Below are 26,620 nucleotides of genomic sequence, written 5' to 3'. Positions count from 1 at the left end.
CCTCATACTTTATTATTGGTAATGCATAGCTGTCTTTAAAATTATGTTTGAAGTCAGTAGGTGAACTGAGAATGTTTCGCCAGACAGTGTCCAATTTATATGGATGTTGGTTTATATTAAGAACCAATAACAAATATTTATATATTGCACCTTTTTCAATTTTATACAGAGGCAAGTTTAACTCGTCCGACTCGTGTAACTGAAAACTTAGATGTGTCGGAGGTGGCTCATTAACATCGTTGTTTTTTAGTTTTGTGTTAATGACATTTTTTCATTTAGTTGGAATGGAATCGTGGATGATTTTGAGACTGAGTTTGAGAATACGTTCAGAGCGGATATTAACTTTATTCACAAAATATGAGCTGGAAAACCACGATTTGTTTGAAGTATCAAACAAATCCCCAATCCTCACAACTCCCGCGTCGGTAAAGTGCTTTAAAAGAAATGGTTCGTTCCTAAGTGGGTGACAGATGAGCGGATTATGAAAAAGTGGCTCAGCAAGTAGGCTAGTTGTATTCAAATCAATAATACGCATTTTTGCCAATAATTTCCAACACTGTAATAAGTCTGAGTAAAACGGTGGGAGATGAAGGAATGACATATTAAGATTAGTGCAAAGTAAATGACGAGAATACCTCAGATCTTCATTAGCAGCGTTGAAAAGGTAGTCTGTAAATTTAAAGCTTGGGTGGTCATAATCCGAATAGAGGTATCTCTGAATATATTCAAGCCGCATGGTGCGAATACTTGTAGGCAGATGAGTAACATTTTGACCACCTTTTTCCAAAGGCAAGTAAGGTTTCGGCTGTAATCCAATGGCGCCCATGCCACAGAAAATTAACAAATGATTTTGTAGTGATAAAATGATATCAGGTGGTGGTGATAGGCTGTGGAGTCTGTATAACAATTGGGACGATAACAAATTGTTGACAACGAGCGCACGCCCTCTATAGGACATACTTGGTGCAAAATGAGACCAGAACTCAATTTTATTTTCAACTTATTGCAGTAATTCTGTCCAGTTTTTTATCGTAAACAGCTTGATATTACCAAGATATACCCCAAGCATCTTCAACCCCGAGTTGTTCCATTTAATGCCCAAAGGCGCGATGGTATTATTTCGCCAGGAACCAACCCATAAACCTTCCGATTTTACAAAGTTAACCTTTGAATTCGATGCACGTTCGTACGTTTGTAGCCATTTTCCAAGTTTATCAAAGTCTTGATGACGAGTAACGAAGAACTCGACATCATCTGCATATGCTGTAAGTTTGCATTGACAACCGTTGCTATGAGGAATAGTGATGCCTTTGATGTCTTTTTCTTTTCTAATTTTATTTTAAGTAATGGCTCGATTGCAATAACGTACAAAAGTGATGGCAGTGAACAGCCCTGACGTATGCCCCATGAAAGCGATACAGGTGCAGTGAGGGCGCTGTTTATACGGATTAGTGATTGTGCATGGAAATATATGAGACTGATATAACTAATGAAAGTAGGACCAAAGCCAAAAGCTTTCAACGTTTTAAACAGGTAATCATGGTGAATCCTGTCGAAGGCTTTTTCCTGATCGAGGGCGACAATACCCAATGGAGAGTTATTAATATTTGCATAATCAATGCAGTCTCGGAGTAAGTTAATATTGTCATGAATACGACGGTTCGGAATGCTACAACTTTGACGGGAGTGTATGATTGAACTAATAACGGAGCGGAGACGTAGTGACAATGTTTTGGTGAGTATTTTGTAGTCATTACAAAGCAGACTCACAGGGCGCCAATTTTTCAAAAGAGTATTGTCCCCCTCCTTTGGGAGCAAGGTGACAACCGCCTTAGTGCATGTTGTGGGCAATTTATTATCCTGAACTGAGCACAACATAACATCATACAGATCGTGACCAAAGACATCCCAGAATTTCTGATAGAATTCGTACGGTATGCCATCAATGCCAGGGTACGCCCAGCGGCAAGAAGTTTAACAGTTTGTTTGAATTCATCATATGTGATGACGTCATCCAGGTCATCACGATCACTTGCACTCAGCTGTGGTAAACCTTCTAGGATAATGTCTTGTGAAATTGTATCAGTGCTATCAGGTGTGTACAAATTGTTATAAAAGTTTCTAGTGATGTGAAGGATATCTTGAAAATTGTTAGTGAGATTGCCATCGTCACACTTAAGGTGGGTGATGGTCTTTTTCGTGCCGTGCTGTTTTTCGACTTGAAAAAAATATGAACTCGGAACATCGCTTTCATTCAAAAACCTGTGTCGCGCACGCGTAGCAGATCCTTGAGTTTGTTGTAAAACTATGCGTGTCAAAAGTTGTCTTTTCTCATGATAAATCTCAGGAAATTCAATACCATTTCTCATGGAGTGCTCTATTTGATGGATTTCATTTTCAAGGCGCGTTTTGTCTTGTTTAATGTTATGTTTTTTAAAATAACAGTAGTCTTGAGTTAACCATTTTATCTTATTTTTGCCGACATCCCACCAGCATTGTAATTTGTTGAACATGTTGCGCTGAGTCTGCCCATAAGCCCAGAACTCAGTAAAGGTATTAACGTACTCAACATCCCCAAGTATTTCAGTATTCATACACCAGACTGGATTTTTATTTCTGGTGTTACCAAAGGAAAGTTTTATAAACAGTACAGAGTGATCAGAAAGAGCACAAGAGTCGTTAGTTATTTGTATTGTATTTATTCTACTGCGCATGTGCTTACTGATGTAAAACCTATCGAGGCGTACGGGTGTACACGCATGTCCCCATGTATAATTAGTGATGTCGCCATGATAGTGACGCCAGGCGTCAACAAGTTTAAAGCGCTCTAACACGCTTTTGAGTTAGCGCGACGTGCGTATGTCTGGCTCATTGCCGCCGTTACGATCGAGTTCAGGTGAAATGGCGCAGTTGAAATCACCCCCTATTATAACGGGGTCATTGTTAAGACTGGTGGTATGATTTTTTAGTTTTTGAAAGCATTCAATGCGCTCATTACTGTCAATTGGGGCATATACATTAAAAAGGTGAAAAGGACTGTTGTTTATTTTCACGTGTGCGTGCAGAAGATGGCCATGAATAATATTTGTATGTGATAAAACAACAACATCGGTTGGGTGCAAAGAAAATGGACACACCAGCGTGATTTGTAGTCCCATGAGAAAACAAACCAATACCTCGCCACACAACTTGCCAGGTATTAACATCCGAAGGTAGTGAGTGGGTTTCCTGCAAAAAGTAGAAATCACACGGATGATCACGTTTCAAGAATTCAAAAATTCTGTACCTTTTCATAGAATCCCGGCAGCCATTGACATTTAAGGTGATTTCTGTAATAGAGGATGCCATGGTCAACAGAAAATATAAAATATTAATCAATGTGATGTCTATTATATTACACCTCAGCGATAAACTCGCCTGTTGTTTTAATATACTTTTTTAATTTTGTTGATCAGTTTACAGAGACGAATTTTTTGTGATGAATTCAATCTCTGTGAGTGACGATAGTTTAACAAGTACTTTGAGATTTGGGCAGAAATCAATCCACATTTCAATAAATTTTCTGGAATGTAGTGTTACCACCAGAACATTTTTAATCGCCATGTTGGAGATTTGAGTGTCTGTATCCCCAAGACTAGATACGAGAGATACAACTGATCCCTCATTGTCACTGCTTTCATCGTCGTCTATGTCCCCAGTGGTGTATTCTGGGTCACTGGGGGCTACGGAAGTTTCTTGTGTGTCAACAGACGACGTTTCTGGTGAGATTATAGGCCCGTAGCCAGCACTTTTGAATAGGGGGTTCGAAAACAAAAATAATATATTTGACGTGAAACGTGTGAATTTTATAATATTAAAAAAGTGTCTTTGAGCTCTGTTACAGGCATTTTTATATTCTCGGTTTTAAATTCAATTGGTTTACCTTGTGTTACGTTGGTAAGTTATTTCACATAACATCATTGAACTATTTTACCATATGATTTTAGAGAAGGGGTCCTGAGCCATTCACCACCCACAGACAAACGCACCCACACCCTAGATCCACTACGGCAAAATGTTGTACACAAAAAAGACAAGACTATACGTATCTTAGCATAATTGTCTAAGCATTTTAAGGTTGAATGCTACATCTTCGCAGATGTTAGCGCACATAAAAGTGACACGATTTCATGTCGAAATCTGTTCATTTTAGTATTAGTCAATTTTGTATTATGTAATTTTATTTCTGTACAGGGCCTCAGCCCATCGTAGAAAATGTAATGAATAGAAAATTGCATAGCACGTTTTAAAAACAATACAACATCCATATAAACATATGGTACTAAGTTAAGCTGGATTAATATTCATCTCGTCGCTCGAAAACTTTTAAAATACACAGAGCTAGTTGATAAATGGTGTGGCAGTTTGTGTAGCGACGAAGTAAGCCCAGACTGTCAGTATTTGCAAAATTGCATATTGCATTATTTGACAAAAGATCAACCCTTAGATCATTTAAAATGGACATATAAAAACAAAGTGAATTTAATTTTCTACCATGCTAAATTCAAGCATATCACTGCAAAAACTAAACATTTATTGATCTAACTATATTTGTGTGTGTCTACCTAATTCAACATTGTTTATGGCCAAAACAGCGAAAACTCGTCAGTATATATTTTAGTCTATAATTGCTTGCCAATAAATCTCCCAGGTTTTAATACTACTTTGATTTTTCCGAAAGTGCACAGCCTGATGGTTGTGAAATTGAGGCATGCCATTCTTGCCGACAAATTGTTTTTATTCTTTGAGTAAATATCTCTAAGAAATGTGCAGTATCTCCAACTTGTTTTTCAAACCAGACAATGCCGAAACCATATTTCAACAGGCGATTTTTATGTGGATATCCCAAGTAAGTCTGCCGGTTTTGTCTAATCGTTTAAGCATGATATAACATGTTTTGGGGTTCCAGCTATTTTTTACTTCAACTAATTTTAACCAATATGAGATACAACGCTTAAAATAACTACAGCATAATGGTAGCCTTCCACATTCATTCAACATCGCTACATTGTTAGTACAACTATTCACGCTAAGTAGATATCTTCAAAATGTTGTCTGTACCCTCTCGATTTCCGAATTTTTGTACCCCCATATCGCTACCATAAGAAATAGCTGGCACAATGATTGCATCAAACAAATTAAATGCACTAACCAATGGCATACCATATATGTTTCTTACAGTATGTAAATGTTTTGGTTCATTGTAAATCTGTTTTTAGAGGGCGGTAAAATAATATACATATAGTGGCAGTTTAGCAGCAGTCTCAATGGACTTCAATGAAAATGACTCTAGCGGTGAAAGGTTTGTTGATTCAAACGTACAAGTTGGTGATGATGGAGACAGAAGCAGGTCATGTGATGCAACAGTAGTAGGTACAGAGGCTGTAGATGATTGTTTGCCTGTAGTAACCTCGGCAAAGGTTGTTTTTTTAGAAATAGTAACCTCTGCATAAACGTAACGAGGTGCATCACAAGTTGCAGGGATAGAGAGGAAGAGAAAATAGGGGGAGAAGGAGGGGTTCGTACCCTCTCTTCTACTGAAGCAATTGTTGACTGTCCGATCCCTCATCCATAGCAGGAAATTGAGGATTACCATTGTTCAGGTTGTCATTTTTGTTATTGGCACTTTCTGTGGAATTCGGTTCTGGTCCATCTGTCAAAGTGTTAATTACATCGCCATTGTTTTCTGGGTTTTTATTTTGCATGACAATAGAGTGTTTGTTTGGGCAGTTGTTACGTGTGTGGCCTTTTTGATGACATAAAAAACATGCAAAATCATCGGTTGTAACATAGATGTTGAAGGTTTGGTTGTCATACACAATTGGCAATAATCCATTAATATTTGTGCTTTTGAGATTCACATAGACCTGTCTACGAAATGATTGAACATGTTTTAACGTAGGTTTTTTGCAACCCTTCATTACCCGTCCATATGGTGTTAGAGCACGAATAATACATTCATTCTGTAAAAAAGGTGGCACATTTGATAAAACCATTTTGGTGGATGGGCGGACAAGTGGCTCGACCGAAATAGACAAATCGCCAATGTCCATTCCATTGGCACAAACCATATCAACACAGGAAACTGATGACATATTAATCACAACAGATTTGTTCATTCTCGAAGCAGCAATTATGTTGTTACCACCGATTAAATCGGCCGCTGTTTCCAAGTACGTTTGAACTGGAATACCATCCACACTTTCACAGCGAACTGCATGTCTTCTTGTAAGATTAACAGCAGGTGTGGACGAAGCTTTTGTTTGAACGGCCGCCATCTTGGTTGCCGTTCACTTCGACCCACAATCAAACAAGGAAAATGTCTCCAAAAACGAGAAAATAACCAACAAAACTGAACAAGAAATACTCACACACAACCAGTGATACTATAGACAAAACGTGGAAGCGTTGAAGAACAAGCACTGTACTCACAAAGGCAGCAAAAGACGAGCCAGTTGGCCGAGATCAGGAGCGTCCAAAAACAAAAGACCAGTCGGCCAGTCCCGCTGCTCGAAATATTTGATTCAGGCTTTACAAATAAAAATTAGCAAAATTAAGAAAGTGACTTTGTACCTTGTTACTTTATTGTATTGAGCTTGCAAGTTGAGCAGTAAAGACAAAAAGTTTACCCTGGTAGTATGAGGAAACCCGCGTTTTATTTGGTGCTGGTATGCATACACATATCTTCTATGGTAAAAATAATACAGCGTTTTTAAGATAGGTCATCTGTCTGAATTGTAATTATAAGAAATTAGTTATTTTGTGTACACAAGCGATCTGTTTGTGTATTTATTTATTATAACAGTATGCGACATGCCACTAATGGCATACTGACTTCTCGGTCATTGGATAAGTATCTCGGTGATGAATGTGCATGTGTTGTAAATAAATTAATTAACGATTGACACATTAGATATGTAACTTCATCATTGGTACTTTAGGTTCAGTCGCATGTTCAATTACGTTCATTCTCATTATTTTGAGTTCATGTGTGGCATAACAAAAACAGTTTGTTTTGTTATAAATTCTTTAAGCAATCAACTTGATATTTTGCATATTGCATGTATTGTCAAAGCTTCTTATCTAGAAGTTCAGTCTTCTAGGCGTAACTGGCAGTCTATGTTTTCTAAGTACAATATGTAAGTGGTGTCCACTGTTCTTATAAATTACCTCGTTGTGTTGTGTTGTGTTTTGTTGTGTTATGGTGTTTGATGAATGCGGACTTTAATGTTCTATGAAATCGGTGCTTTAAATCGAACGTGGCTTTGGAGATACATGCCGTGATACGGTTTGACTGAGAATGAGACTGTGTAAGGGGGTGTACACTCGACATCTAGTTATATTATTGGCGTGTTTGAAACATCGTATACAAGACTATAACTCCGAATACGATTACTTGTATTGTATATATCGTTCACAAGTTCCTATATCCAACCCACCCAGAATCACGAAATGTAAATATATTTATGATTCATCAATGTGAACTTCTGCCGATATAATTGTCACGTGTAGGAACAATTCATACTTCATTTGATTCGGGAAGCGGCGGATTGATGTGGACGTCACATTGTCATGAAGGTTGAAATGGATTTGCATGACAACACAACCCATGATTTACTGGCAATGTTTAAAATGCGCATTTCGATAAATAAGGTGGAACATGTTTCTACAAGTATCTCAACCAAGTACATTCATATTTTAGTGTGCCCTGATTTCTTGGTTTCATATACTTTTTTTGTTTGATAATAGGATACCTGTTGCAAACATTATAGCCTTTGTCGGCGAAAATGAATCAATATACGCAATTAAATGTCTATTTAAGTTGGGATAAGGATTTTGCAGGCTAAACAATCCAATAGTAAATTGTTTAGGTATTACAAAGACAGACAGACAGTGAGACAAAACTGTTTCCTGCGTGATTAAATGATATCCATAATTTGAAGGATGAAACTGATTGTGTTTATTGCGTTGCCGAATATCGCTACTCGTCATGAATGCATTTCACAGTATATAACATTTCAATTTCATTCACTGATCCATAATTAACTTTTTTATTAAATTAGTATTTATCGGTGACAGTGAAACTCATTCTGCTGAACTAGGCATCAAGATGACAGGGAAAATGGAGGTGGGATATTTCTAACTTTCTATTATAAGATATCAGTTATGTTACATCAATGTCGTTCTATGTTCATATAGCAACGGAAGCACTAATGCCGTTTGTTATTGTCTCAGAATTGTAGCAGGCCAACCAGTAAACGCGTATTAGCTGTGGGTGTTTGTTTACTGCTGATGACTGTTTTTGTTTCAGGTAAGCAATAACATGTACTAGTTTATTGTTTAATTTGGTTTAGCGGAAGTAGATAGACTAGTGATTATATAAATTGATGAGTTGATCCCTATCTTAGAATAGTCCACATTGTTAAACGCCATCCAATATGTCTATAATAAATGTTCATTGTCATTTGTGTTTAGTTTAATTCCATTTATAAACACGTAATAAGTAAAAATGTATCATGATTTATTCAATTTTCAGTCAATGGAAAGAAATATTCTAAATCAGGTAATATCAGTTATTTCTTTCTTTATTTAAATATGATGCATTTGTATATAATATCCTTTTTAAGGCTTTATTATAAATGTAATTCCGAATACATCCTAACAAAATTGTGAAACACACAAATCAGTATAACTGATGATTGAAAGACAAATGGTAACATACACCCTTTCATATTTGTCTTCCAAGTGTGCTTGTTAAATTTTCAAAAATGTTAAACCACACTTATATTACACATTATATAATTTTGCATGAAAACATGAACATTATTAAATGACATTTGACGATACTGCATTGTGATACGGTTGTATTCAGTTTAAAATACTGAATAAATGCACGATTCACATTGTTACAGTGAGAGGGCGTTTTTTTCATCAGAAAAACTATGTTCATATATTTCAGATGAAAATGATGAGTCCTCCGTTGATGAAGATATAAACACAATTTGCGGTGATAAATCGTCATTATCATCATCGGATGATGATAACAATGGTGAGTGTTTTGGTGGTGAAATTGCATTAGCATACTCTTGAATAGCGGAAATAACACTCCCAACCATATATCTTTAAAAACATAGGGAAGACTCCAAACTACAAAATAAATAAATGACTGAGAACAGTCACAAACACAAAAACAATAACTGCCAAGTACATTATACGACATAATCAAATCATTAAAGCAAAATATACAAGAGCATTTACTTTCAATGAGCACATCGCGATTAGTCTGTATAAGTAATTGAAGTAATATACATTACTTTGATGCATTGTCAAACCTCAAAAATATGTATTATGTTTTTTTTCCTGTGTGTTGCACTCGTTATTAAGAATCTTTGTTATGTATTAACCTAGTATTCATTGTCACTCTAGATGATTCCTGTGACATGAGTGGAAACCCTCCTCACATTGTAGTGGTCTTAATTGATGACGCAGGTATGTATTGACACGTTGTATTAATATTATATTGTCAAAATGTTTACAGATAAACTAATTGAGATCATTTACGGAACATAATGGTGTATACATACTTTTTGCATACATTTGATATAAAAGGCACACACACTTCGGGTTTTGTCGGGAAATAACAGTATAACTTGCACATGACGTTCTGTATATATAATACTTAAATGACCAGACAATAAATATCAAAAGGCGCATCCCAGTATGCTAATTTCAGCTAGTATGTAACTAGCAATAGCAAGAAAACGTACCATGACCATTATCTTGTGTTACACAATATTAAGTACTAAACATTATATAGAATAGAAGATAGTATAGATTAATGTAGCCACCAGAATATCTATATTTTGTACTACTAATTGATTCTGCCAAATGTGGTGCCGTGACGTTTTTGACACGCAAAACATTGGCTATTTGGATGAAATGACATACTATGTTTTTGGGAAGCTCCCCAGTTTGTAACAAAGAATACATATATAATGAATGCAGCGCACTTGCGTTGGAGCTTTTTTTTTCTTTTAAAGAACATTAATGTGTGGGTCACTTCATGTGTAAAACTTTGTGTTATATATTGTCTATGGTTAACTGTCATGAACTGGTGAGCCTAACTCACGTCAGTTTTCTTAGGCTAATGCGTGTGAATGGCATATTGTCCACCACCCATATAAATCCCTATAATATTGTTCTTATTCCTGATGCTTGTAGGCCTAAAGCCGTTTCTGCATCTCATTGTTTTAACTCTGGCATAGGAAGGGTATGTTGGATCACCAATCCTGACTACTGTATACATAATAAATTTACTTCTATGCTATCGATAAAGAGTCATTTCTCGTAACGTCAGGCTATTTTTAATAGTTACTTAGGACAACGATAACCAAATATTATCTACTATAATATATCATACTGTGTACATGGATTTGTTGCTCTTCATGTTAGTCGTTAGGATGTTATGATTTAAGTTATTCGGTTATTTACTTTTTTATGAGACAGGAGCGGTATTTTCTTGTGCTGTGTAATATTATTTATTAATGTAGCACGGATTTCAGATGCATTCAGTTGCCAACTGCCTCTTTTAGTTAAAATAAAGTGAAGTCATGTTTTTGAATTCCAAAAACAATTATTATCTTCTCACTCAGAAATAAGATGCAAGAACATATATGAAGTGCTTTCAGAATCGGGCAGTGATAAAAATATATTAATCTTTCCCCACTTCTAAATGATCACTTCAGTGCCAATATATGTGGTGACTAGGGTTATTTAACGTCCTTGGTGGCTGCTCTGTTACTTGTTTCACTACTTCTACAACTAGTTGCAAGTTGCAACTCTGCAAGCATTTGCCTTAATCACTGGACAGCTGTTTCATTCTACATGCGTAATAAACTGCTTAATACAAAAACAAACACTTCTATTTTCGATACTGTTTTGTGGAAAACCTGTCGAAGGATTTGGTTTTTGAGAACATATACACAAATATAATTACAAATTATGTAAATACTCATTTATTATGTCATTATAACGATCTTTAGTAATCACACTGTCATTTTGTTCACTTCACAGGATGGAATGATGTTGGCTGGAATAATGATTTCATTCCTACTCCAAACTTGAATGAACTTGCTCATGATGGTGTTATTCTTGACAATATGTACTCACAGCCTATGTGCACACCGTGAGTATTTCATGTATAGAGTGTAATGATTACGACAATACATTGTCTTCCATAAAAGCCATTTTTCATTTATAATGTCTTATTTATGTGTACGATATACCCACGTTGCACCACCAAGATGTAACAGGCAACGTATTTCACTGTTTGCTTTATGCGTTGCTCGGTGTGTAGATTAAACACGCGAACTATTTTTTTTGTTGACGTTACATAATATCTTATTTGATAAGCCAGGCTATATGAACAAAATAGTCGGCCATAACCCAAAGCATGCCAAAGAAAACTATAGGGTGTCATTGTTATAGTGCTTTACCGTGATCATGCATGTTCTTAATTTGCCTGTACTTCAATTATTTATGTTATTTTAATCACTTCCAAAGATGAGTTTTATTTGATGGTAACTTTACTTCGTATGACTTACGATTGTTGTTACAGGTCGAGAGTCGCTCTGTTGACAGGACGATATCCATCAAAAGTTGGTATGCAGGTATGACACGAAATAATTAGCCCAATACAGAGAATTGTGGGTAATCATTTTTACTGCTAGCGCATTGGGTTGATTTAACATTTACCTGAATAATTAAATCTCATTTTTATTACTAATATGGGATACACAAAATAATAAATCGTCATCGTAATCATATAACTAAAGCAACACGTGCACGTTATTTGCCGTTACTTCAAATATGTATTTAATTATTGTTCCTCGAGTATGAGACAGTCAATGTTATTGGTAATAAGTGATTACATGATTGAATGATGAATATTCGTCTCTCTCAGCGTAGTTCTTGTCTCTGACGTCATGTTATGGTCTTGGCCAAGAATTTTGTAACATGATACTGTCTTCGACGAGAACAGTAGCGATGCAACTCTCAAATACTTTTTTCTACATGATGTTACTTTCGATTTTAAATCTGACAGTTTGTTTGTGGACTCACAGTTTTCGTTACTTGAAGTCTGTCTAACGTTTGGGATATTGACATTTATTGCACTAGGCTTCGGTCAATGTCAAGAATTATCACGCCAAGGTGGCCGTCACAAGTCTCAGCCTTCTGCGTAAGCCAATGACCTCAACATGGGAAATGTTAATTACATTCACTTTTATTTTCAAATATAATCCGTGTTTGCCTCTTTTTATTATACTAAAAGTCAAATAAAATTCCCGAAAATATCCAAAATCATAGTCAATAAAACAAATTTACCAGGCGCGGCGGCAAACATGTTGCGGGTGTTGCCCCTAAAAACAAGCTGAAACCCTTTTTGTGCCAGCAACATTTGCCCCTCAAAATGCAGAAAATAGTGTTTCCGAGGGACTAGATTTAAAATTTGTTTAAGGGGAAGCAGAACAACTAACACATACAATCATAGTACATGGCCACATAACGTAAGAACTAATATACCACATTATATTAATTTCTAAATGCAGCATGGCTCAGTCCGACCGATGCAACCATACTATCTGCCTAGACAATATGCAACCCTGGCAGACAAGCTGAAAGAGGTTGGTTACATGAACCACATAGTTGGCAAGTACGTCTTTAAGCAACCTTTATGAGGATAGTTAGAACGGGACTCGTGTCGTGTTTCAGAAGATTGAATGTATGAAGTAGACTTTTTTTGATGCTGTGAATAGCCAGCCTTTTTTATTGACGAAGCGTTTTTGTGACGTCAGAATGAAGTATTGGCTGTTTAGTTTGTCATTACATAGACTAGATCAAAACACCCCAAAACAGTAATTCGGTTCATCGAAGACCACAGATGAGAACAACGGTGTAACTGGAGTCACTTACATCACTTTGAATCACATAATTCATGTTTTAGTGAAAACTTTGCAACGAGTGTTTATGAAAAAAATGCATTTCAACAGTAGACGAAAGATATTTAGGAATAATATATTTCCGACACAGATCTCTTATCGGTGTTCGTATCTCAGGTTTTCATTGTATTTCGTATGATGAGTAATTTGCAGGTGTTGCTCTTTAATTATTCAATTAACTTTTCTAGCATTAGAACACTAAAAAGTGTGCATGCGTTGTGAATAAAATGAGATCTAAATGATGCTTTTAATATCCGGTTGACTTCATTTAATACAATTACTTATTCATTCGAAGACAATAATTTTGTGTGATATAATTATAATTTTCTTTTTGCCCTATTTCTAGATGGCATATCGGTTCCTGTAATTGGACTTATACACCTTTATGGCGTGGTTTTGATTCACATTATGGATGTTCTGAGGGTGCGACCTCATCTCATGAAACGCATGTGCTCAACATTCCGAGTAAGTTATTAATTTAAACTTCAAAATGAATAAAATGTGTATTTTATTTATGCATAATTATGTGGTAACATGACTACCACACACCAACCCACCTCGTCGCCACTGTTATTAGTGACTGGCTGCAATGTCACGTGACACGTGTGCCTCATATTTTAATTATGTACCACAAAGCTTATGGACTTTTACCAGAATGCCATATTAGAAAGCAACCTTTATAAAATGTTTTAAATAAAGCGTGACATAATAAGAATAATGAATAGTGTAAATAAACCCAAATAATCAGAACAAAAGCATAAACGTATGGGCGGCAGAGGCATTGTGATTACGATGGTCACTCCAAACTTAACGAATATGTAAACTTGTTGAACGAAAACACAATATAAAGTACGGGGTGTACGCACAAGACTGAATAAACGAATGTCTCGCATTGTGTTCTATCTACAGTTTTTGGAACACCAATTGTTTCGGGGATCGATTTACGAGACAATACAGGAGTGGTTACACATCAGAATGGAACTCACAATGTGGTATGAACACAAACAACATAGTCGTCATCAAAAAAACATAAAAATAATATCTTATGGTTGATGAACAATGTAACAATGTAAATGTGTTTTGTTTTAAAGTTTTTATTTTCAGAGAGAGCTGAGAAAATTGTTCGTAATCACAACCCGAAATCACCACTGTTTCTCTATGTTGCGTATATGGCTCCTCACTTTCCCCTCGACGTAAGTATCCACAATATACATCATTTACAAATACCTCATACTTGAAATACTTGAAATACCAAATACTTGAACTTTGCATGCTGATTTGTTTTGCGATCATTAAAACTAATATCGGCGAAATATTCAAAATAATTCATATATACAAATATGCACTCCCCGCTAAAATATTCAGCTAAAAAGTCTTTATTCGTAGCGTTGTTGGTATTACTTGTATTTTTGTAATCAGCTCACATCACTCCATGTATAGCACGGAGTATTTATATCTTTCTCACACTAATTTGAATAAGCTGTATAGTGTATTCATCAGATCTTTTGTTCTGTTGGATTGTTTTGCCGATTGTTGTTAGTCATTTGTTTCTCGCTCTCGAGACTAAATTTCCAATTACAACTTTTGTAAATATATCTCTATGGTTAAATGGTTATTTCAAATTTATTATAATTGGAGGTCCAAAATCATGTCTTAACAACCATAACTACATATAATTTATTCACCATATGTTAATAATAACAAATGAAACTTTGATATGTGATGAGAACATTTGCCATGGAAACAAATGATAGTCTTTTTCAAAATCACCATTTCACATGCTGGACTCTCAGTTTGTGCATATGTGTTAATGATAACCATGTACACCTAATCCAATTAATAATACATATTTAAGACTATGTAAGAATAAGACAAACAACATAAGAGGACACTGTCTATACACTTCTGTCTTGAATGTAAAATAATATTATTTAATTTAAATGTAAAAACAATGATTAAACACCGTCTTTGAAAAGAACATCGTTCCATAATTTGGCATCTGAGTAAGATTTAGTAAACTGACCAATAGTGGTATTGGTATAGTTTACATAAAGCTTGAAATGATTGCGCTGTGTTGCAGTATAATCATGGTGATCAAGATATTGTAGATGTTATAAGGCGGCAGTCGTTGCGTAACTCATGCAAACAAAGATGGCGATTTTGGATTTTGCGCAGATCAACAAGTACAAACTGAGACGTTAGCAAGCTTTAATTAGGTATGTTGTAGGTGATTGGAAGGTATCGAAAGAGTCACCGGTGGTAATTAGTGCAAGTCGCGCCTAGGTCAAACGTCATACTTGTGATTTCCATTAGAAGAGCGCGTTGGCTCGTGGGAAAATCAATATTTTTGAACATAAATGTCGCACAAGCACAGCGCGACGACTACCGCCCTTTAAGATAGACAATAAGCTGTATTGTTATATAGTAGCTAGTGACAGATGGTATGTGTTTGCGATTTGTAGATATCAAACATTTTCAAACGTACAAATAAGGGGGCTTTTTCAATGAGAAGGATACAATTAATATGCATCGCGTAAGTGTTGCCCCACACCTCTATGTTAAATAAGGTAGAATAAATACGTTGTATATAAGTGGAATATTTCTGATCTTACATGGAATTTCACACTTACTTACCGCACGAGTTTTACTAAATTGTTCAATATGCTTAGTCTAGGGGATAGTTGTCAAAAGTAATTCTAACAAATTTGGCATTATCATTCATGTAAATATTGTCAGATTACTATTATTTTTACCACTAAAAACTATAAATTCATTTACCAATTATTTATCGTCAATTTGTTAACAGAAGGATCCTGGTTTAAATGCACTGTGACATATGACAGATCAGTATTATATGTAGATGTGAATATGTGTGAAACAAATTTGATTCGTCTGCAAACAATCAAAAGTTGAAAAAATCGGAAGAATTTAAATATCATTAATATAAATTAAAAATATAAAGGGTCGTAAACCAAGTCCTGTAGAACACCTTGAAAAATACGCGATTCCATTGAACTGAACATATTGAAGGTACTTGCTTTCAATCCAGATTTGCGAACCGTTACTGAAAGACCAGGCTTCAGAATAGTTATTATAACAGCGCCATCTACGCGCATGACATCTATTCTGGTGAATGGATGGACACTAAGTAAATGAATATATTATTTTAATTTGTGATGTTCCAAAACAGATTCATATTATTAGCTTAATAACTCGTACATAGCAACCACGGTACATTTATATATTGATTTACTAGTAAGTCGTACGGAATATAAATAAATTAATATTAATTCATCGGGCCTGTAACATACGGAACCTTCGTATCAAAACGTTCCATATATTTCTATAAAAACAAAATGTCCTCTTTGAAAAAAGCCGAGGCCGAAACAACCTAAGATCAAATTATTCATATTCAATGGTCGACCACTTTTTTAGGTCTGACTTACTTCCACTCGTTAGTAATCCAAACTGGATAGTATATTTCGAACAACACTAGTTGTTTGACGAAAGAACTTATTGAAAACTTATTTAAATCTCTACACTGACAAGACACATAAAATTGAGCAAAGAGAGCAGTTGTTCTTCGATGAGGCAATTTAAGTTTTTCTTTAGTTAACTTGGTTTTGGTTCAGGGCAATTGAATTTTGGAAAACAAATCTTTTCAAAAAAACATCAAAAAATTTAGTTCGTGTTACAATTTTTCACCAACAAATTGGAAGTACTGTTCTTGTCCAACCCACTCAATATATTGAATTGCTGCCACCACTTCTGTATCTCTTACGCCCTCTTTATCAAGAACTATTACATCACAACTAACATCTAAAAATTTACCCATGCCTTGATTATTGTCTGTATCAGATACATTGGTCACCATCGAGCGTAGTGAATAATGTTGAGTGCAGCCTAATGCATCACGACGTTCACTGAACATAGACCTTACAAACTTCTGTAGCGAATATCTTCTCCGTATTACATTCCAATTCCAATCATTTTGATTCCAGGTTCCAAAAGGATTTGAAGATTCTGTAGAGTTGGCGGATGATGATAGACGTAAATTTGCTGGTATGTTAAACGGGATATACCATTATATGTAACATAATAGAGGTTGAGGCTTCATACATATGATTGTTATATAAATTCGGTTATGATTCGTGGGTAGATTATAAAGGTGTGTGCTTTACTTTTACATTGAACGATTGACAACAGGGCATTAAACAGTTTGATAATATTAATTATCTCATTTTGTGATATTATCCTAAGGTATGATGGCAGCTTTGGATGACGGTGTAGGTAACATCACACGAGCTTTAAAAGACAATAATATGTGGGAGGACACTCTGTTCGTATTTCTAAGTGATGTAAGTATTGTTTGCTTTTAGTGTATATATATGGTAATTCAAACAGCACTTTCACGAACAATCCCATGTTAACCTGTATTTAATCTGTTTTGCTAGAATGGAGGCGATGCCGCGTTTGCTGGCTCCAACTACCCGTTCAGAGGAAACAAAGCAACACTCTGGGAAGGTGGTGTAAAAGTACCTGCGTTTATTCATGGCAGTATGTTAAAACAATCAGGCTATGTGAACAAAGAGTAAGTAATATGTAGACTGTAAATAGAGTTTTAGCGTTATATAAATATTATTGGGATTTTCCATTTTTTTTAATCTGTAGCAGTACTCAGAATTGTATCAGCTAACAATTTAGGAACATTAACAATAGATTTTAATGTTATGGAAACGTATTTAAAAAAGGTTCGCAATGCCCCTCATTTTCGTAAACTCCATTCCTAGTTAGCTACATACATCCGACTCGTTTTTTCTGCTAACTGTAAGCTCGAATGAAATTACATCCGGCCACAGAATACAAACACTCAACAAATTATTATGGAGTGTCATACAATATGTATGAATGTTTGTCAAATGACAACGAATTACATTTTGTTTGAGAAGGTTTGTATTGCCAGATAACTAAACAGGTCAACGACTAATATTCTAAACGTAAACTAAGCTGCTATTTATTTACACTGTTAGCTATTATTTTACCATTGCTAAATTTCTGACTTTTTCAGTGAGTTACACTAATCTAAACTCAATTTGGTTTGTTCTTTTCAAAAATAAATTAGAAATATATGAAAATGTATTTGTCATAATACTATTATTAGCATTATCAATAGCAGTGGATTTTATGAGGTTTTTACATTTTACAGATCAAACAAATTTCTGATTACATTTAACAGTTTTTTTTAAATATATTTAATTGTTGATAGTTTGTGTTTAAAAATCAAGAATCAAACAATATCACACATCAAATACTTCTCTGTTCAACCCGTTCAACTGCTCATGTTAAATATTGTTGTTCATTATGATTCTTCTCAGCACATGCTATGTACACGCATTGCACCTACACGTGTTTTTGCATGCGTTCAGTGCGACACTTTTTCTGCTGTCAGAAAACTTCTTGGTATATGCGAAGCGCACGCACTGATCAAGCCAAGAATTAAAGGGCGATAGTCGCCGCGCCGCGCATGTGCGACATTTTTGTTGATAAACTTTGATCTTTCTACAATCCGCTTGTCTGATGAAATCGAGAGTACGAGTTTTGCCCTGAGCAACTCCTTCGATACCTTCCAAACACCAAATAAATACCTAATTAAAGCTTGGTAACCTCTCCGTTTGTTTGCAGCTGGTGCAAGATACTTACATACACCTAACTCCCGCTCCGGGTAGGTAATTACCAAGGGACTTTGCAACGATCCAGTAACCGTTGTAGACGCAATAAACTTACATACCCGTTCACGCGACAGTACATTGTTGTATTGTTTGATTAGGATTGACTAACTGAAAATATAAATTTATACAGCTGATCATATTATACTGATAACTGTCGTTCGTCCGACCGTCAACAATTGCATTGTCATCTACTTCTGGAAAACCAGTAGTTTTGGTGTTTAGTATCTTTGGTGGAACTCTGTCAGATTTTGTGTCAATATAGTATTTTGGTCTAAACAGCTACTTTCTCAATCAGATGCACAGCATGAGCTTTTGCCCATCATGGTCATAGTGAGGTAAATAATTTCCATCTGCGGCAATGGCTTGCGCTCTCATTTTTTAAAACTTAAATCGCGACCCATGGCCCATCCATTTGTTTACTTTGTACACATTCTTTACATAATATTGTTTAAAATACTCGGGTGGAACAAATAACCAAAATGTTGGCTGATTGTGACGGTGATCAAAAAAGGCGCTCAAAATGTGCTATAGGAATAATAATGATATACTTTTATCAAATTCCATCGGGCATCGAATGTATTTCAGACACTGATTGACATATATCACATATCACATCCAATGTCACGTAATAAGCCCTCAACAATGCCAATCAAAATTCAAAAACAATAATGTTTGGTGATGAATCTGTATTATATTATAGATTATACCACTTCACTGACGTATTTGCAACATTGTTGAAGGTTGCTGGAGGAGAACCAGGTACATTTAGTTATATTCTTTATATTAAGTGTGCATTTCAGATACGACAGTCCACACAATAACGTATTATTAATATATATAAAGTTTGCCAAATGCCATAACTGCGCAGCAATATATTAGGAACGTTACGCATGTTCGATCTCATTTATCAAACCTATTTTTCATAATATAAATGGCATGACTGAATGAATTGCAAAACAGTATTTAACATTGTATGTCCAAATTAGCAATCTTATAAAAGTAATTTCTGTTTTACCCTATATTAAGTGACATACAACATTCCAACATACTCATAATACAGACGTTTTACAAGCATAAATATGCAAATACTAACTTAACTAAACTTAATTAAAACAATGAAATTGATAACAATAAACAACGAGTGTTGATTTCATCTCATTTTAAAATTGGCATATCTGTAGCATGTTTACAGTTTTGCTTTGAATTCTTGTTTTGTATCGTTAATGCACGGTGTGTTATTTTAGATGATGATATTGACGGGAAGAATCAATGGGATAGCCTATGTAGAGGGGAGCATTCAGAACGCTCAGAAATGTTGTTGCACCTTGATACCCACCCAGTGACCAATGGTGCTGCGTTGAGGTATAACACTGATTATCTATCATATTGTAGCATAACAAGAGTGTTTATAGTTGAGTAGAATATTTCAACAGTGTAGTAATTTACACAGGGACTTGTACGAGACTAACGCACGGTACGTTGTTTCCCTGCAGGTCAGGTGACTACAAATATATTGAAGGAATCACAAATCTCGTAGTTCAAAAACTGAATCAAAATGATGAACTCCATTTTGGTAAGATTACTTTGGTGCATTTTTCTGTAGAATTGTGGAAAAGTTAAAATGTAAAGAGTACACCATTTGCGGAAAAAATATTTAATTAACTGACAAATAACGAATGAATAAATGAATGGGTGATTGTGTGTAGGGGTGAGTGGATAGGTGGCAAGTATTGGTAGATGAGTGAGTGGGTCGGTGGGTGGTCGAGAGAGTTAGTGAATTACCGACTGAATGATGGAATCAATGAATAAAACTGTATGTTGATCATAATTTTGTTGTCTTCAAACACGACATACCATAGTTGATATTTAGGGTCAAAGTTTGTTTGGACCCCTTTTTTAGTTTTTCTTTTGAAACGTTTCAAGCACATAGGGGACTATGAGAACTAATGTGCCTACATATTTTGATTGGTCGACTGGATTGGCATCCATCTTGAAATGGGAAGCCAATGTGAACCCGTTCTGAGGATATCCTGACTAACGAATGTGAGTCGTTAAGTGACTTTCTGCGAAAAATGGCGATCATCACTTACAAATTCTTGTTCGTCAGAAACATTGAACACATTGATTGTTTTTGATGGTTTAGTCGCCATTTTAGATTTTCCGCAAAAAATGCTCAAGTTTGGGCTGTTGGTATCTCAAGAGTGCTTTATAGATCAAATTGCTATTTTGCATGTATTATAAATTGGGTATTAATGCAGCCTTCAAACCAAAGTAGCTCTGCAAGCTCTGCAAAGTTGTTCAATATACAACTATTATTGTTTTACTTATTGTGTAACCCAACTATATAATAGACCAATGGTACCGACCAGCAGACAGTCCGGATGCTGAGATACCAGATGCACCTCTGATATCCGAAAATGTAAACAACAGATTCCTGTTCAATCTGAAAGGTTAGGTGGCAATGGTTTATTACATTTAGCTTGTTATTTATATTTTTAGTAGTAGTAATATACACGATGCTCAAATATTCTTGCTATTACATAAAAAGCAGACATATCTAGCAGTATAGCTTCTCTTTGGCGCCAGATGGTTCCCACAGGAAGCCTAAGAAAAAACGCCTGAAATTTAATATTCAAATGCACCACTCATTACAAGAAACTAATCATTCTACTATTAAAGGCAGACATCTGGTGCCCTATTTTGTGTTCATGCATTTAACTACTGAATATTCAAACTTAGTTCCTTAGTTCCGATATTACTGACCACTACCCCATATTTGGTGTCATTGAACGTCTTAATCACGTGTTTCAGACAGATAATCATGTTCAGAAATACGACTTTTCCTACTATAATAAAAACCGGTTTTTGACTGACTTAAGTGATGCATCTTGGCAGTCAGTTTATAATTGTACCGATCCTAATGTCGCGTACACTTTATTTTATAATATTTACTACGGTATTTCATCTAAACATCTTCCAATTAAAACCATTCACGTTAAATCTAAATCTCTTCGAAAAACCTGGCTATCCCAAGGGTTCCTTAAATCGGTCAAAACCAAACATAAATTATTTGGCAAATTGAAAAACAAACCAACTGATATTAAATTGTTAAAAAAATATAAAACCTACAGAAACTTGTTAACTAAATTACTAAAATTGGCCAAGAAACGGTATTATTCAAACAAATTTTCAGCATCCCGTGGCAATAGCAACAAAACATGGCAAGTGGTCAACGAAGTCCTTAATAAGTCTAATCGTTCAACCGTTCCACAGAAATTAATTTCAGGCAATTCTGGCAAAATACTGACCACTAGTTCAGATATTGCAGATGAGTTCAATGACCACTTTGTTAATATCGGTCCAAATCTTGCCGCTCAAATTACTAGCTCTGGTGATTTCATTGATTACCTCACTGGCAATTTTCTAAACTCTTTCTTCTTTCATCCTGTAAGCGACATTGACGTTTTCAAAGAAATTATTTCCCTTGACCCGAAAAAATCTGTTGGACATGACAGCATTCACCCAAAACTAGCAAGAGACGCCGCGCACCTAATCTCTCATCCTCTCGCACATATTATCAATTGTTCACTGAGCCAAGGCATTTTTCCAGACTCTCTCAAAACTGCTAAAATTACCCCAATTTATAAAAAAGGACCTACTACAGATACCAACAATTACAGACCCATATCTATCCTGCCTACATTTAGTAAAATTGTTGAATCAATTGTTAATAAACAGCTGATTAATTTCATAGAGAAAATAAAAAGTATACTTATCAAAACACAATTTGGTTTTCGTAAAAAACACAGCGCAACACTTGCCCTAGCCGAACTGGACAAAGGTTATATTACTTTTGGAATTGTTATCGACCTGAAAAAAGCCTTTGATACTATAGATCACAATATTCTGTTCCACAAATTACAATATTATGGGATCAGAGGGCTCCCGCTACTCTGGTTTAAAAACTACCTTTCTGTCCGTTATCAATCAGTGAAAATTAACAATATTACATCTACATATAAACCAATAAAGTGTGGTGTTCCACAAGGATCGATTCTTGGCCCACTTTTATTCCTAATTTACATAAATGATATCAATAACTCAACTAATGCTTTTGACTTTCGCCTATTTGCAGACGATACTAACCTCTTTCAGTATACTAAAAGTAACACAATCAAACTTGCACATACTAACAACGATTTTCAAAGAGTCTGTGAATGGTGCAGTGCCAACAAACTTACAGTCAATGTAGAAAAAACCAAATGCATGGCTATTAAAACGCATCATAAACACCTGGGCATTGAGGGCAGCTTGGATATAAATGGGTTTGAGATAGAGGGCGTTTGTTCAATCAATTATCTTGGCGTGTCCATTGACCAGCACCTCAACTGGAAACCTCACATTGAAAAAGTAAAAAAAATAATTGCCCCCAAAGTTGGTATTATTTCCCAGATCAGACATTATGTGCCCAAATCAGTTTTACTTTTGTTATACAATTCCCTGATTCTCCCGCATATTAGTTATTGTTTAGAAGTATGGGGAAACGCCTATCATACACTATTAGAGCCTATCCTTCTTTTGCAAAAGAAAGTTGTACGGCTTATCTCATTTGCTGTTTACAATGCACATACTGTCCCTCTATTTAAAAAACTGGGCATACTTGATATTCACAAGTTGTGTAAATTTAAGATATGTCTGTTCATTTATGATCTGAAAAGCAACCGCTATGCCCATACTATCAATGACTATCTCTCCCCTCTACCTCATTTATATCCAACACGACTTGCGTCAGGTAATAACTACTATGTCCCCAGGATGAATCTTTCACTTTCCCAACATACTTTAAAATATACAGCCGTAAAACATTGGAATTCTCTACCTGAGCCAATCAAAAAAATTACTAATAGAATAACTTTCAAAAGTTCCCTAAAACAACATATACTGAACACCGTACTTTAATATTTAAATACTAGCTTTATCATATGTATGATACAAATATTATTTGCAGCTAAACTTTATTTGTACTTGCCCACGATTGTTCCACTAATAATATGATGTGCAGAGTAGCACATTAACAGCTCCATTTTTTTTTCTCTCATTTTTTTTATTATTATTATTTTACTTATTTATTTCTGGAGATTTTGTTTTTTGTTTGTATGTGTATATATGTATGTGTGTGCACGTATATATATATATATAGCCTGCATAGAAATGTATATTGGTTAGGATTGGGCCACAGACTAGATTAGTTCGGATGAACTACCTCTGTGGTCCACACCAAGAAATTATTATTATTATAAGATTACTAGAATTGTTATTATTATTGGTGAAATAAATCATATAATAAAAAAGTACAGGCATTTTCGGTTTCTGTGTATGTTTAGAATTAGCAGAAAACTGTTTTACAGAATATTTACCTTTTAAAACAGGATGTAGTCCAGGCATTCTTTGCAGTGTTTCTTTGCGAAGTCGCAACCTTTAGTCAGCTAATCTCGGTCAGTGTTTAACCTTCATATTGCGCCTGACATGCTCATCCAGGGAGGAGTTGTGGGTGATGAGAGTTGACTGAGACTTGTCAATGGGCTACAACTAATAAACGATACTGACCAGAATCTTTTATCACACATAAAGTACAAACATTGTCATTTCATTGACATTTAGGAAAGGGGGATTCACAATTTCTTTTCAGTGTTCTTAACTGTCGTTCGTGCTATACTGTCACAGATCTAGTTGCTATAAATATAATTCAACTATTTGTATTTGATTTAATCATTCGCTATATTTCAGATGACCCGTTGGAAACCACCAACCTATTTAACGACCCTGACAAGCAAGATATTATCAATGAAATGAAGCAGCGCCTTGATGAGTATAGAGCAAGTTTGCCCCAATTCTGGTTCCCTCCTGGGTTTGATGAGAGAGGTAATCCAGATAACTTTGGTGAAGCATGGACACCTGGATGGTGTTAAATCGTGCTGAAAACTAAAAGGCTGCATGTCGTAGAGAGTATTTTAGAAAATAATAATAAATTATATAATGTATACATATTGATATTGCGTATAGTTATATTCCTGGGTTTGTATCTCATACTATTGAGCTACGTCATCGCCATACATATTTGGAATAGTAATGTCTCGTATGTTGTATCGCCCGAAACATGTAAAACAAAAACTCATGCGATTATCTTAGCCGATTTATTTCATTAGATGAGACAGGATTTCTTCAGAAAAAATATAAAATACAGGGAGGCGTAATCATTCAATCTCGCCATTTTCTATATTCATCAACAATCCATTCATCAATAGATATGATTCTTTGAACTTGAAATCAAAGAAACCACCATGATTTTCTATCTCGTATGTTGATATTCATTGTAAAAGTCCTTTCACTACACGCTATTTCGATCCAGCCTAACAAGCGATGTATGCGAAAATTGCTCAGATGATAATACAATCAGAAAAATTTGCATACATTTACGTCACATCATTGTAAACATTTTACGAAACAGAGCCAATGCAAATTGTAAATAGCATAGCAACGGTTGCCAAGTGACATACTTTCGATATCAACCAACTTATTTTCACAATAGCAACTAAGTTTATTTGATATTTGAAGACCGAGTTTATTAAACATTTTAATGTATTTCAATATATATATGTTCTATTCATAATATCTTCATCCTGAACAAAAGCAAATTACACATGGCTTTGTAACCTTTGCTAGGAAATGCATTTACATCTGTGCTTTTCTAACCTGTTAGCAATTTTTTAGACAACAGTAAAAATAAGTAGGTAATGCATGCTCCTGCTAAATTATATTGAATAATAATCCATGCATTGTATTAATATTTAAGCAAAAGAAGTGTAGTTAATTGGTGGTGGGAGATACAAATTATACAAACAACTTACCACTGTCATTTTAGACAAAGAATGCATAACGAAGAAAGAGGAATTGACAAGTCCCATAAGAATGGGAAATGGCATAGCTCCGGTTATTTGAAGTTTGTCAAATATATTTTGGAATGTGTCAAAGAGCGAAGACAAATCTAAAGTAGAACAACCTCAAAACGGATTTTCACATGCAACAATAATGGAGGATTAGGTATCAACACCTATGTGGAAGTAAAACGTCTGTGTGTTTCTTTCTGTTCTTGAAGTCTGCACATTTCAATTAGATTAACGAGTACAGAATTGTACATATGAAATCCAAAAAATAGGCTCTTCTGACAAAATTAAGTGTTTAAGAGGTTATCGCCAAAATACCAGGAAAGATGCCCTACCAATTTATACAACAGAGCTCGTAGAAAGGGCCCGCACATTTTATCTCAAGTGACCAAATATGCAAAGTTATTGCATTAGCAGAGCTAATATGCCACATAGAGAAGATGAGACAAAATGAAAACTTAAAGGTGATCAAACCTAATTTTTACTCTTTGAGACTAGATAAGCATGGTGCTGGTGTTACCAAACGAATAAACAGTACGCACGTTAAAGACTGAATTCTCATGCAAGGGAGAATTATGTTGATGGTTTATGAGGATGATGTAGTCATCCTCCTAATCATGACTACCATACTGATCAAGATAGTGTCATGATGACTCAAATTTCAGACTGGGTCTGAAAGGATAATTTTACACAAAACGTAAAATGTTTCACTTCTGTCACTTGCCAGACTGCATACAATTGTCAAATATTAAGGATCAGACATGCAACAAGAACCTCAGTGAAGCAGTGCTCACCATCGTTCAGCTGTTAATGTTCAACTGTATCACGAGGCGCTAAGACTCTGTGAAAGTACAACAATGTCAATCAAGATAAAGATCGGGAGATGCCACAACTCATCTTCGAGGATCGT

General features: G+C 35.3%; 1 protein-coding gene across 1 annotated transcript in view; it reads left to right on the top strand.

The window, feature by feature from the left end:
* The window catches only part of LOC102806899 (arylsulfatase B-like), a 32,310-nt gene extending 7,493 nt beyond the window's left edge, over positions 1-24,817 (top strand). The window contains exons 2-20 of the mRNA XM_085504442.1: positions 8,103-8,167; positions 8,275-8,350; positions 8,576-8,602; positions 8,999-9,088; positions 9,466-9,528; positions 11,113-11,224; positions 11,657-11,708; positions 12,648-12,751; positions 13,384-13,502; positions 13,947-14,029; positions 14,129-14,230; positions 17,039-17,099; positions 17,298-17,395; positions 17,492-17,628; positions 19,467-19,525; positions 20,011-20,128; positions 20,260-20,339; positions 21,118-21,216; positions 24,554-24,817. Coding sequence (XP_085360568.1) covers positions 8,150-8,167; positions 8,275-8,350; positions 8,576-8,602; positions 8,999-9,088; positions 9,466-9,528; positions 11,113-11,224; positions 11,657-11,708; positions 12,648-12,751; positions 13,384-13,502; positions 13,947-14,029; positions 14,129-14,230; positions 17,039-17,099; positions 17,298-17,395; positions 17,492-17,628; positions 19,467-19,525; positions 20,011-20,128; positions 20,260-20,339; positions 21,118-21,216; positions 24,554-24,735 — 1,680 coding nt within the window. The 5' untranslated portion in view covers positions 8,103-8,149 and the 3' untranslated portion in view covers positions 24,736-24,817. The remainder of the gene's footprint in view (positions 1-8,102; positions 8,168-8,274; positions 8,351-8,575; positions 8,603-8,998; positions 9,089-9,465; positions 9,529-11,112; positions 11,225-11,656; positions 11,709-12,647; positions 12,752-13,383; positions 13,503-13,946; positions 14,030-14,128; positions 14,231-17,038; positions 17,100-17,297; positions 17,396-17,491; positions 17,629-19,466; positions 19,526-20,010; positions 20,129-20,259; positions 20,340-21,117; positions 21,217-24,553) is intronic.
* The last annotated feature ends 1,803 nt before the right edge of the window (positions 24,818-26,620 follow it).

This window comes from Saccoglossus kowalevskii, chromosome 10 (genome assembly GCF_978046115.1).
Source record: "Saccoglossus kowalevskii chromosome 10, keSacKowa6.1, whole genome shotgun sequence".
Lineage (NCBI taxonomy): Eukaryota > Metazoa > Hemichordata > Enteropneusta > Harrimaniidae > Saccoglossus > Saccoglossus kowalevskii.
The sequence above is the reverse complement of the archived record's forward strand: the minus strand, read 5'-3'. Positions and strand labels throughout refer to the sequence as shown.